At 43.3% G+C, this 13692-nt stretch overlaps 1 protein-coding gene across 1 annotated transcript in view; it reads right to left on the bottom strand.

Moving 5' to 3' along the window:
• Positions 1-2294: 2294 nt before the first annotated feature.
• Positions 2295-13692, bottom strand: part of RP1L1 (RP1 like 1) — a 31223-nt gene continuing 19825 nt past the window's right edge. Inside the window, exons 3-6 of the mRNA XM_051615063.1 lie at positions 11529-12929; positions 11034-11233; positions 5224-10794; positions 2295-4524 (exon numbers count right to left, since the gene is read on the bottom strand). Of these exons, the coding sequence (XP_051471023.1) occupies positions 3655-4524; positions 5224-10794; positions 11034-11233; positions 11529-12929 (8042 nt within the window). The 3' untranslated portion in view covers positions 2295-3654. The remainder of the gene's footprint in view (positions 4525-5223; positions 10795-11033; positions 11234-11528; positions 12930-13692) is intronic.

Raw genomic sequence — 13692 nt, forward strand, 5'->3', positions numbered from 1 at the left:
CATTGTAAGATACTTTTGGGTAGCTATGCTGGGATCAGCTCTTCCCGTATGAGATATCTCCATCTGAGCAACTTGTCTAGACTCCCTGTGCTCTCAGCAGAGAGAAACAAGCCTGCTGAGAGAGTAATTCTTCCCAGTGTAGTTGTCTGCAGCAGATGAATTACACACTTCTTTGCCTCTCTCTCTCCAGTAATTATAACAGGAGTTTTGGTGGTGGGCTCAGAGGGAGACATCTTCACCAGAAACGACTGAAGTTAAGTCAATGCCTATCACTTCCAGTGTATGTCTCATGCCAAGATCAGAGCTATGAATACCCAGCTCAGTGCCTTTCTGAATCCTGTAAGAACTGATCAGTCAGAAAGCAGACATTTCACTTGGTTCCCATGGAACCATAACACTTCTACTTGTGACTCCTTGTCTACCAGGTGCTGCCAACATAGAGAGATGCATACTACAGGACCACTGAGCAGCCATGCTGGGCCTGCTCTTCTCCTGCAAGGACTGAGAAGCTTTAAGGCTTCTTTTGCTGGCAAACACCTCTTCCCTGTCATCTGTAATAGCTCACTAGCAGGCATCAGTGAACAAAGGTGAGACAGCCTTCACCCAATGTCTCTAGGCTGGGTTTTGAACCAAGCAGCTTGGTGGTACTTGGCCAGCTTCCAAGTTCCAGGAGTAGTTCACAGCATGAATTAAAAAATTTGTTTGAAATGCTTTGGTTAGGAGCATTGGCTGGAGAACCCAGGACAAAGCACCTAATGCATATACCTAGAGGTAGCAGTATGAATAATAGAATCATAAGATAGTTTGGGTTGGAAGTGAACTTAAAGATCATCTAGTTCCAGCCCCCCTGCATGAGCAGGAACACCTCCCACTGGACTAAGTTGCTCAGAGCTCTAACCCACCACAGCTGTACCTTTCTCCTGGGTGCCTTAATCATGAATCAATGAATGTACCTATTTTTTACATTTCTCACTCTGGACACCTTATAGAGTGTTTTTGAATTGGCTTGTGGAAATCTTGGAACAGTTTAATACAGAGTCAGAATACTGATGTCATGGGACATCACTAAAGAAGGGTAAAAGTACCCTGCAGAAGCACAGTTTCTTTCTGACCCAGACAGTAAATGCCAGAGGGATTGTTTATGCTGTGTGGGTGCTGTCTTTAACCATGACCAGATGAGGAGGATTCAACAGGACTATCAAGTCTCTTGTGGATGGTGGGTACTTGAAAGCATTTGCATGAAATCCAGCTCATACAAGCCATGGTCACTTAGGTGCAAACCCCACCACTGAGCTCATGTAGAAAAGCTTCTGCTTAAACCTTTAAAGAGGACTTTAAAAGGAGCATTAATGGTACAGAAGCTATAGGACTGGCCCTCAGAGCAGGTATGGTGTTCATCATGTACTGCAGATGTGGGAATTAACCTGTTAGTGCAGTACTGAGGTACTAGAAAATGCAGAATTATTGCTGTGTCAGAGGAGAGTAAGTGTCCTTTTCCTTGTACTTCAAAGCCAGTTGAGTTTTCACATTTAGTTTTAAGCTTGTGCTTAATTTTCTTGGAGTAGGATTTATTTACAAGATTTTAGGGATGGATTTTATGATTCTGTTTTTTTACATCCAAGTGTAATGCGACTTAAGATGCCCTGGAACAGCCCTGAAATTTACAAGGAGCTTGCAATAATTATCTGGACCTGTAGGAGATCGACACCTCTTCAGACCTACACTTGCACATGATACTGGGTATCCTGGGCCCTCTCAACTGGCATCAAACTTCTATGTTTAAACAACTCCAAAGAGCCTAAGCTGTTTGAGAGCTGGTAATTTAGGTTTTGGAGCAAACATGGCACTGAGATGACCACATGAGACAAGATAGCAGACTTTGAGATAGGTTCAGGGCTCAGCTGAGTTGCATCAAGAGAGAGATGCAGTTCTACCTGAAAACCCAGGACATTCCCAAGAGGCTAACAGGTAGAGTTGCTCTTCTTTTCAGGAAGGCCCAGATCTTTCTTTATTTCTGTGTCTTGAGGACAGTCTGGTTGTCCTGGACTCCCTGGAGGATCTCAGATCCTGTAAGCTTTTGTGAGGGCAGCTCAGTTGTGATCTTTCTCTCCACAGACTTCTCCACATAGACCCCTCTTTCTCAGACACCCAAAATTAAGCATGCACATCTGGAGCTGAACCCATTTTTTTATTTGAATGAAGTGAATCTTATCTCTGGAAATCAATATATTTGCTATGAGTTTAAGAAATTCATTCTTAAAATGATAACAACATGAATTGTTTTATTTTGAGGATTGATTATTTCAACATGTCAGCATGCAACTTCACAAACCCAGCACAATGCTACACACATACTTTTTCACCATACAATTTAAGGCATTTTGTTTTCACCTTCTCTTCTTTTTTTGCTGTTTTATTCTCCCTGCAAATTACAGATAAAATTGACTGCTTCCTAGAGAGGAATACACACGTATGCAGCTGAGGCATGGACAAATTTCTCCTGGCATTAGTTGGGCTTTTATTCAGAAATATGTATATGGCCCCAGGGGGGGAAAAATAATGAAGAAGAGATATCGTGGTAGAAAATAGTTATTAAATGAATTTTGCAGTTCTATTGGCATTTGTAAAGTACAACTTCTCTAGTAAATGCTTGAGCCTCTTCCAGGTGTTTGCTGCAGCACAAACGCTCAAACCTTTTCCATGTTAAAGGTAAAATTAGGTTGAATATTGCTGGTTGTCTGCAAGGGCGAGGCACTGAACAGTTACAAATCATATTAGCTTCAGGACAGGGCCTCGTGCAAAATTGTCTGAGGGATCCCAGATGCTTGTAAAGTGCTTGGATACCATCATTGGCATAATAAAGGTAATCACAAGGAATTGTACTTTACTCATTTCTAATTTGGTTGATACTGCATTCAACCACTTCTCAGGTATCTGACAGGTGAGTTAACTCTTCTTTGTTTATCTACTGCTACACAACTACATGCTACAGTGATGAGTACAGGACAAGCAGATGGGTGGTCTGGAAGAGGAGAGATCCACTGGGGTGTTGGGTGTTGAGGATGTCCAGTGAAGTGACAAACTATCTCAACCCCCACTAAAGAAAAATACAGGTAGTTGGGAAAGACTTTAATATCTCAGGCCCTTTTTCTGGGTACAGAGAGGGTAGGGTAGAGTAAGGGGAGAAGCTGAATGTACGGCTCTGCGGGCTCTGACCAGACTTTGGCAATGGATCCAGATTTTGTCAAGTTTCTGTGGATTGGCAATCTTTCCAAGAAAATGGCATGCCACAGACAAAAGGCATCCTGAAGTCACCCAGAGATGATGCCTAGAAGAGCCACAGACGACTCAAGCAGCAGTGTGGCTTAAAGAGTGGGAACAAGTAGGTATCACAAACAAAACAGCCTTCTCTTTCCCCAAACTGCTTTTCTATTGAAACCACTAAATCTTAAGGAGTTTACTAGCCCTCTAGAAATGAGGGCAGGTAATTGCAACATTACTCACAGGATTCAAGTTTACCACATTTAACTCAGAAGAAAAGCCAATTATGATGGCTCAACTCACTGGAGATACTGTAAGATATAATGAAAATATAGTTTTAAAAAAGAAAGAAAAGAAGAAAGAAAAAAACAAAACAGTTTTTTATAAGCAATTCTAGAAGTCCAGATCATCCTGGTCAATGTCATTAGTGTCTTCTTTCTTTTTAGAAGTCTGAACTTCATCTGTATGTTCATCTGCCTTTGGATCTGCACCTTCAGCATCTGCCTGGTCCTTGTCTCCTAAAGGATCAGTGCAGGAAGATTCTTTGTCCTCTTCTTCTTCCTCATAGGCAGGGTACATCTGTGAGTGTTTGCTGTTCTCATCAGTTGGAACCTCACCAGTGAGGTGGTTGTTCATGGGTTTCTCGTCATCTTTTAATTCCTCTTCATCTTCAGACCCCTTCAGGGATTGTTGTGAGAAGTTTCCCATAGAAGAATAAAGAGTTAACATGGCTGCTTTCATCAGAGTCTTTAGCTTTTTAGTGGCTCTTTTGCCTTTGGCCCTTGAGGCTATCTCAGAAACCTTGTCATTGCCTTCATCTTCCTGTTTTCCATCTGCCTTATCAGAGTCATCACGGTTAGGTTCCTCATCATTCTCATCATATTTGTCACCTCCTTCACTGTTGTTTTCCTCCTTAGCTGAACACACCTCATTTTCTGGCTCAGGGTTTGCATCTTCCACTGCCTCAGCTTCATCCTGCTCAACCTCTTTACTTTCTTCTGCAGTATTGCCTTCAGGATTGTTGTAATTTCCAGAGTCATCAGCATCTTCTCTCCAATCAGATGTCTCTCCCTCATCATCAGCCTCTTCTGCGTCATCAGCGCCAGTATCTCCATCCTCTGGCTCCTCTGCTTCTTCAGCTTCATTGTCAGCTTCATCTCCTGCTTTGGATATCTCTTCAACTTCTTGCTCTTCATTTTGAGTTTCTTCTTGTTGTTCTTCCTCTTTTGCTTCCTCCTCCTCCTTCACTTCCTCCTTTGCTTCCTCCTCCTCCTTCACTTCCTCCTTTGCTTCCTCCTCTTTTGCCTCTTCTAATTCTTCTGTCTCTTTTGGGTTTTCTTCCTCTTCTTCCACTTCCTTGTCCTCTTGTTTTGTTGCTTCCTCATCTTCTTTTGCTTCCTCATCTTTCTTTGTTATTTCTTCCTCTTCTTGCACTTCTTCCTCCTTGTCTTCTGTTCCTTCTTCCTCCTTCTTCATGTCTTCCTCTTCCTTTGTTTCTTCATCCTCCTTGTTCACTCCCTCCTCCTCTTCCTCTTTTGTTTCTTCTCCTTCCTTCTTCACTTCCTCCTTTGCTTCCTCCTCTTCCACTTTTGTTTCTTCTCCCTCCTTCACTTCCTCCTTTGCTTCCACCTCTTCTTTCTCTTTTTTTTCTTCTCCTTCCTCCTTCACTTCCTCCTTTGCTTCCTCCTCCTCTTTCTCTTTTTTTTCTTCTCCTTCCTCCTTCACTTCCTCCTTTGCTTCCTCCTCTTCCACTTTTGTTTCTTCTCCTTCCTCCTTCAGTTCCTCTTCCTCTTTCTTCTCTTCCTCCTCTTTTGCTTCTTCCTTCTCCTTCACTTCCTCCTTTGCTTCCTCCTCTTCCACTTTTGTTTCTTCTCCTTCCTCCTTCACTTCCTCCTTTGCTTCCACCTCTTCTTTCTCTTTTTTTTCTTCTCCTTCCTCCTTCACTTCCTCCTTTGCTTCCACCTCCTCTTCCTCTTTTGTTTCTTCTCCTTCCTCCTTCACTTCCTCCTTTGCTTCCTCCTCCTCTTTCTCTTTTGTTTCTTCTCCTTCCTCCTTCACTTCCTCCTTTGCTTCCTCCTCCTCTTCCACTTTTGTTTCTTCTCCTTCCTCCTTCACTTCCTCCTTTGCTTCCTCCTCCTCTTCCTCTTTTGTTTCTTCTCCTTCCTCCTTCACTTCCTCCTTTGCTTCCTCCTCCTCTTCCACTTTTGTTTCTTCTCCTTCCTCCTTCAGTTCCTCTTCCTCTTTCTTCTCTTCCTCCTCTTTTGCTTCTTCCGTCTCCTTCACTTCCTCCTTTGCTTCCTCCTCCTCTTCCACTTTTGTTTCTTCTCCTTCCTCCTTCTCTTCCTGCTTTGCTTCCTCCTCCTCTTCCTCTTTTGTTTCTTCTCCTTCCTCCTTCACTTCCTCCTTTGCTTCCTCCTCCTCCTCCTGTTTTGTTTCTTCTCTTTCCTCCTTCACTTCCTCCTTCACTTCCTCTTCCTCCTTCTTCTCCTCCTTTTCCTCCTCCTCTTTTGCTTCTTCCTCCTCCTCCTTCACTTCTTCCTCCTCTTCCTCTTTTCCTTCTTCCTCTTTCTCCTTAATTTCCTCTTCCTCCTCTTTTGCTTCTTCCTCCTCCTCCTTAACTTCTTCCTCCTCTTCCTCTTTTCCTTCTTCCTCTTTCTCCTTAATTTCCTCTTCCTCCTCTTTTGCTTCTTCCTCCTCCTCCTTAACTTCTTCCTCCTCTTCCTCTTTTCCTTCTTCCTCTTTCTCCTTAATTTCCTCTTCCTCCTCTTTTGCTTCTTCCTCCTCCTCCTTAATTTCCTCCTCCTTCTTCTTCTCTTCCTCCTCTTTTCCTTCTTTCTCCTTCTCCTTTACTTCCTCCTCCTCCTTCTCTTTCTCCTCTTTTGCTTCTTCCTCCTCCTCCACTTCTTCTTCCTCTTCCTCTTTTCTTTCTTCCTCCTCCTTCCCTTCTTCCTCTTCTTCCTCTTTTCTTTCTTCCTCTTCCACTTCTTCCTCTTTTCTTTCTTCCTCTTCCACTTCCTCCTCCTCCTTCACTTCTTCCTCCTGTTCCTCATTTTCTTCTTTCCCTTTCTCCTTCACTTCTTCCTCCTCTTTCTCATTTTCTTTTTCCTCTTCCTGCTTCACTTCCTCTTCCTCATTTCCTTCTTCCTCTTCCTCCTTCATTTTCTCTTCCTCCTCCTTTGCTTCCTCTTCCTCCTCCTCCTTTGCTTCCTCTTCCTCCTCCTCTTTTGCTGCTTCCTCCTCTTTTGCTGCTTCCTCCTCCTTCACTTCTTCCTCCTCTTTTGCTTCTTCCTCCTCCTCCTTCACTTCCTCTTCCTCCTCCTGTGCTTCCACTTCCACGTTCTCTTCCTCCTCTTGTTCTTCCTCTTCCTCCTCTTTTGCTTCTTCCTCCTCCTTCATGTCTTCCCCTTTTGTTTCTTCCTCATCCACTTTTTCCTCCTCTTTTGTTTCTTCCTCCTCATCCTTCTCTTCAACCTCTTTTGTTTCCTCCTCTTTTTTTTCCTCCTCTTTTGTTTCTTGCTTGTCTTCTGCCTTCATGATTACTTCTTCCTCTTTCTCTTCTTCCTGCTCTTTTGCTTCTTCTCCTACTCTCATTTCTTCCCCTACTTCTTCTGTGTCTCCCTTTTCTTCTTCTTTGCTTTCTTCATCTTTAACCTCATCCTCCATCTCACAGTTTTTACTCTCTGATATTTCAGGTCCTTCTCCAGTTCCATTCAATGTTGAGCTGTCCACCTCATTGAGTTTGGGCTCCTTTTCTTCATTGCCCTCCACTTCTGTTTCACTTGGCTGGAATTCACCCTCATCATTCTCCTCCTTTTGATTGTTATTTTCTGCTGCTTCCTCCACAGAGTTTCTGGTATTTTTTGTGATGTCCTGGGCTGCTTCTGAGACACAGACTTCCTCATTTTTCTTCAGCCTCAGGATTTGTTGTAAATCAAATGCTTTCAGAACTGGGGCATTGGTGGCCACCACTGGGTTTCTTATGGGCTTGGAAGCTATTTTTTTCCTCACACAAGTGTCACACGGGCAGAATTCCTCCTCACTCGTTTGTTTACTAATACTGGCCTCAAAAGCTGCACTAAATGCTTCATCATCACCTACATCAAATGATAAGTCTGACGTGCCCTCTATCATACTCTGGTTTCCATTCTTGTCACTGAAGAAGGACCTTCTATGCATAGACTGCAGTCGTCGTCTCCTCTCCTCAGTTTGTTGGCTCAGTGTTGACTCGCTCTTGGGTGATTCATCTGGAGGTCTTGATGTCTTCTCTGCTCTGGCTTTAATCTTCCTCAACTCCTTTTCTATGCTTTCCTGTATCCTTTTGCTCACTTCTTCCTTCAGCACCAAAATCATTTCATCCATCTGCTCGTTGTTCTGCAGGTTCCACCTGACTTTTACCTCATCCATGGCACTGACATAATGAGCCATGAACTCCTTCTCGATTTTCTTGAGCAGTTTCAGGACCCAGGTTGGATCTGGTTCCATTGAGTTTTGCTGCGTAATGGATGTGTCCACACTGGTGGCCACATCAACATTGGGCTTTGGATCATCTGGAGACTCTTTTTCAAGTTGCTCTTCCAAATCAGCTTTCAGTTCTGTTCCACAATCAGCATCACTGGCATTTGTATCATCAGCAGTAGCTAGCTGATCAGTTTCCTCTTCAAGATTTTCTTTTGGGATTTCATCATTTACAGCTTCAGCTTCTTCTTGTTCTCCATTTTCAGCTAACTTGCTGTTTTCTTCATTTTCTTTTTCTTCCCCTTCCTCCTGACCATTCTCACAGTTGCTGCACGGATTCTCCCCCTTCTCTTCTGCTTCCTGAATTAGAGACTCCTGTCTAGTAGACTGTGCTTTTTTCTCACTTTTTGAGCAAGCTGTTGAAGGGCGGGATGACTTCTCTTGCTTGTGAATTTGCTCTTCAGCCTCAGTCGGTTCAATGCCAGTCATTACATTTTCCATTTGTCCAGCTGATTTGACTTCAGCAGTTTTCAGTGCCATTGAAGTGCAATCCTTGGTGCAATCTTCTCCTGAGCCACCAGAACCACTGTTAACATCGACCCCAGAGGAGGACATGGGAGTGAAATCATTATCTACAGATGCTTGGGCTTTACACACAGGGGCTGTCTTTGCCTGCTCACTTGCCTCTTGATCTGGACTTGAAACACATTTTTCATCTGTGCATCCAAACCATAAGGCTTGAAAAATATTTAGCAGGTCCAGATAACTTGGCTTACCCAAACGTTTATCTGCTGGATCTTCTGATTCTTCATCAAGGAGTTGGAGACTGGCAAGACAAGTAATCAAAACGTTGGCAGAGTTACTCAGTTTTTTCCCCATAGTGGGGGACATTTCAGGCAAACTGTTTGATCGGTCAAACTTTGGTTCGTATTTTGAACTGAGCAAGGCCTTCATGATCTGGACAGAGGTCTGGACTGAGGTTGGCAGCTCTTTTTGGTTGTTGTCTTGGCTGGATGTAACTGGTGGGTTGCATTCTCCCTGGTCACATTCTGCTTGGTCACATTCTGCCTGGTTACATTCCTCCTGGTCAACCTTGGCAGCTTCAGACACAGACACAGCCTCAGATATTTGCTCCTGATTAACACGTTCTTCAGTGTCTTCATTATTAGAAGTGTTTTCTGCTGTCTCTTTTCCCTCTTCATGCTTTGCTTCATTTTCAGCTTCCTCCATGTTCTCTTTCTCAGCTTTTTCATCCTCTGAGGCTTCCTCTGCATTTGTACAGCCAGATACCTCAGTAGTTGCCTCTACACATTCTTCTTCTGCACCATCATTCATTTCATATTTCAGAAGTAATACTTCTGTAGGGATTTTATTTAGCCATTCTTGCACAACTTCCTCCGGAGATGTATTTGGTAGAATAGACGGCATTAACTCACTCCCTTCCTCCTGAATGCTCAGACCTTCTAACTCTTCATTCTCTTTTCTGCTGCAAGAGTCATTGATCTCTTTATTTTTCTCATCATATACTTTGCTTGCAGCTGATTTAGACCCATAAGAAGTTGCTATGGAGGAATCTGTTATTTCTTTTTGTTCTTTTCCTGTGGCCAGCACTGATTCAGTACCTACACTGCTAATGGAGTAATTCTTCATCATGGGTGACTGTGCTTTTTTTCTGTTTGGCTTCCCTTTTGGTGGGGCAGGGCAATGCAAGCTACAGACTGACAAAGTGTCAGACAGTGATGCTCGACTGGAGTTTGCCATCTTCACATGAAGATTTCTAGTTTTTAACTGTCTTGATTTTGAGGACTGAGATAAGTTTGATTGTGAACACCTATCATCACTCTCCTGAGATGTCTGTATCAACAAGCATTTATCTTTTATTTCTGATTTTGAAGAGACTCTTGAAGAGACACTTTCAGGATATCCGTTCCCAGGCAGAGCCTCAGTCACATGGTCACCTTTTGAACACACACTCTCACTCATACTTCCTTGTCTTGAAGAAGGGGCCTCTGAATTCATCTTGGAATGGCCCTCTCTAGCACTTCCATTAGGGCTTGAAACACTTGAGCAGGGGGATGATGATTTGCTATTTTCTTCTATATGGCTTCTCTTCTTTGAACTTCTTGAGGACTGACTGTAACAATTGGTACTTTTCGAGCTTTTCTCCTCAGCAAAACCTGTTATTACCTCTCCTTCATTAGAAACTGAAATGCTTGAGTGAAAAGATCCTGAGTCTTGAGACTTGGAGTCTCCAATAGATTTTTTCTTCATTTCACATGAGCTTTTGGAGTAATTAGTTGCCCTGCTGCCTGATCTCATATCACCTGCATATAGGGAGTTACTCTTTTTATTTCTAGTGGATTCAAGTGAAGACACAGACATTTCAGACCGTGCATCCAAATTAATATGGCTGTGTTTGCTCTTCTTGGATCCTCTGGAAGAGCAAGAGAAGTTGCAATTTTCAACCTCATCATTGTCACTTCTCTTGCTATTTCTGTCACTAGCTCTGGAATGAGGGGTTCCTTCTCTAGAGCACTGTTCACCTTCACTGCTCTCATCTCTAATTGGTTGGCTGGCCTTTGATTTTGCTGACACTGAGCCGACCTCACTGATTTCATGTTCTTCTTGTTCTGCTCCAGCTTCTTCAGCCTCTTTCTGGGGGTGGGATTCACTGGAGAAAGAGACCATTGCATTGTCATTAGAGCTTTTGGAATAATTAGATGCCCTGCTGCCTGATCTCATATCACCTGCATGTAGGGAGTTACTCTTTCTATTTGCAGTGGATCCAACTGAAGACACAGACTTTTCAGACCGTGCATCCAAATTAATATGGCTGTGTTTGCTCTTCTTGGATCCTCTGGAAGAGCAAGAGGCATTGCAATTTAAAACCTCACCACTGTCACTTCTTTTGCTGTTCCAGTCACTAGCTCTGGAGTGAGGGGTTCCTTGTCTAGAGCATTGTTCACCTTCACTGCTCTCATCTCTAATTGGTTGGCTTGCCTTTGATTTTGCTGACACTGAGCCGACCTCACTGATTTCATGTTCTTCTTGTTCTGCTCCAGCTTCTTCAGCCTCTTTCTGGGGGTGGGATTCACTGGAGAAAGAGACCATTGCATTGTCATTAGAGCTTTTGGAATAATTAGATGCCCTGCTGCCTGATCTCATATCACCTGCATGTAGGGAGTTACTCTTTCTATTTGCAGTGGATCCAACTGAAGACACAGACTTTTCAGACCGTGCATCCAAATTAATATGGCTGTGTTTGCTCTTCTTGGATCCTCTGGAAGAGCAAGAGGCATTGCAATTTAAAACCTCACCACTGTCACTTCTTTTGCTATTCCAGTCACTAGCTCTGGAGTGAGGGGTTCCTTGTCTAGAGCACTGTTCACCTTCACTGCTCTCATCTCTAATTGGTTGGCTGGCCTTTGATTTTGCTGACACTGAGCCGGCCTCACTGATTTCATGTTCTTCTTGTTCTGCTCCAGCTTCTTCAGCCTCTTTCTGGGGGTGGGATTCACTGGAGAAAGAGACCACTGCATTGTCATTAGAGCTTTTGGAATAATTAGATGCCCTGCTGCCTGATCTTGTATCACCTGCATGTAGGGAGTTATTCTTTCTATTTGCAGTGGATCCAACTGAAGACACAGACTTTTCAGACCGTGCATCCAAATTAATATGGCTGTGTTTGCTCTTCTTGGATCCTCTGGAAGAGCAAGAGGCATTGCAATTTAAAACCTCACCACTGTCACTTCTTTTGCTATTCCAGTCACTAGCTCTGGAGTGAGGGGTTCCTTGTCTAGAGCATTGTTCACCTTCACTGCTCTCATCTCTAATTGGTTGGCTGGCCTTTGATTTTGCTGACACTGAGCCGGCCTCACTGATTTCATGTTCTTCTTGTTCTACTCCAACTTCTTCAGCCTCTTTCTGGGGGTGGGATTCACTGGAGAAAGAGACCACTGCATTGTCATCAGAGTGGTCATCTTGTTCACTCTGAGCTCTTGGTGTAGGACATTTGCTAGACTTACTGTACACACTATTGGCAGGAGTGGAGCACCTGGTATTATCTTCTTGATCTGCCCTCCGAAGGCTGGAGGAGGACATGCTCCTAGCCACACTGCTTGTTTCCTCACATACATTTTTCTTGCTCTGTCTGGACTGCAGAGATGACCTTGACATGGCACTCCCAACTCTGCTGGTTTCAACCTCTTCCATGTCATCCTTTAAGCACTTCACAGAGGAAACTTCAAAACAGTTTTCATCTTCATGTTGTGAATTGGTTTTGCTGGGTTCATGGTCTTCAGGGCTGTCTTGAGGATCAAGGTTGTTTTCACAGCTTGAATGTGACATTACGCCTGCGGACGAAGGTCTCTGACTGTTGCTCGTGCTTGTCCGGGTGTATTCTTGCTGGTCTTCTCCATTGGAAACACCTGTAGACAGCTCACTTCGACAGGTACACTTTTTAATTGATCGGTATGACACTCTGTTCTCTACAGTCTCTGAGTAGGATGAGGACTCATGCACAATGTGTTCAGAGAACTCCTCACTGGATGTGGTGTGGAGGCTATCCACAGAAGCCATTTTTTTGTGGACTACTCTCCTCCGGGAAGATGTGCTGGAGCATGACGACCGTGTGCGCCAGGTGCTTCGTACACTGGGCTCTTCCCTCTGGGATGTGTGCATGGGATTTTTCCAGATGTCATAATCCTGGTGTTTCTTGCCACAGTTGTGGCAAAGAACCTCATCACATTCCGATTCCTCAAGTTTTGACATGTAAGAATCAATATCACAGGGATATAATGACTCATCTGCCTCTGAGCTGGCCTCTGGGTTCATTTTCTGTATGGGGTCTACTCCAGTGTCCTCTACACCGGACTCTTCACAAGGCATCTGGTTCATGTTGGACTTTTTGATCTGGGTGGACCATTGCAGAGTCTCATCATTCAGCAAGCGGAAGCGAACTTTCATCTCAACAGACAGGCTTCCATCCTTGTTCACATGTACCCGTTTTTCTATGTCATCATTGACCAAAGAATGGACCAGTTCCCCAGGTTTTGGATGCGAGCAACTGTTTGAGAAAGGTGCCCCATTATCTGGTGAGGCAGCGAGACCATTAGGATATGACTTTTCCGATGATAAAGAAAATCTCATTGACCTGGTGCTTGATGATGTCCGTGGATGGATAACACTTTTTTTGGCTTTCAGCCCAAAGTTTGCTGCAATTTGAAATGGGTAAAGAAAATAAAAATTGAGAGAAATGTTAACTCATATAAAGATAACACAAAATACATAGATCAAACCCTCAAACTAGAGAACACTAATATTATTGCATTAAAACTAAGCTTATGCAGGTTTGCATAATTTGAAACTTTGGCTTTGACTAAGTGATGGCCATGAATGTTACTTTTTGAACAACAATGTGTTTTAAAATCCTCTATACCTTAGCTTTATTATTTTTCTAAATCTAAACTGAAACCTAAATGCTTCTTGTTGTTGTTGTTGATGCACTATGTGTATTGTCAGGAAGAAAAACAAATACATATATAAACAATTTAGTCTCTATATTTCTGTATTTTAACACATTGCAAATATCTCTTTATTTAAGTGCTCAAATTTTCATCCTTCTTCCTCAGCCAGGGAAAAAATACGTGTAGAACTGATGTTAGAGTTCAAGCATCACACATTTATTGTGTGTCATCCAATTCTCCACCCACATGCCAGAAAATGCAGGTGTGGTCATGTAGACCAGAGCAGCACTCAGGCCCTGCAGCGATGTGCCACTATGAGTGATTATAAAGTTTATTAAAATTTAGAGAACAAATGGAAAAGGAATTGTAAACTGGTGATGGTTACGAAGAGAAATAGTGATAGTTATAGAGGAAGTCAGCGATAGGAAGGGACTTTTAGGAGTTGTTATCCTAAGCACATCTCTACAGCTCAGGGCAGTGATCTGCATGGATTTACTGAGGTCCTAGACCC

Source organism: Apus apus, chromosome 3, assembly GCF_020740795.1.
Source record: "Apus apus isolate bApuApu2 chromosome 3, bApuApu2.pri.cur, whole genome shotgun sequence".
Classification (NCBI taxonomy): domain Eukaryota; kingdom Metazoa; phylum Chordata; class Aves; order Apodiformes; family Apodidae; genus Apus; species Apus apus.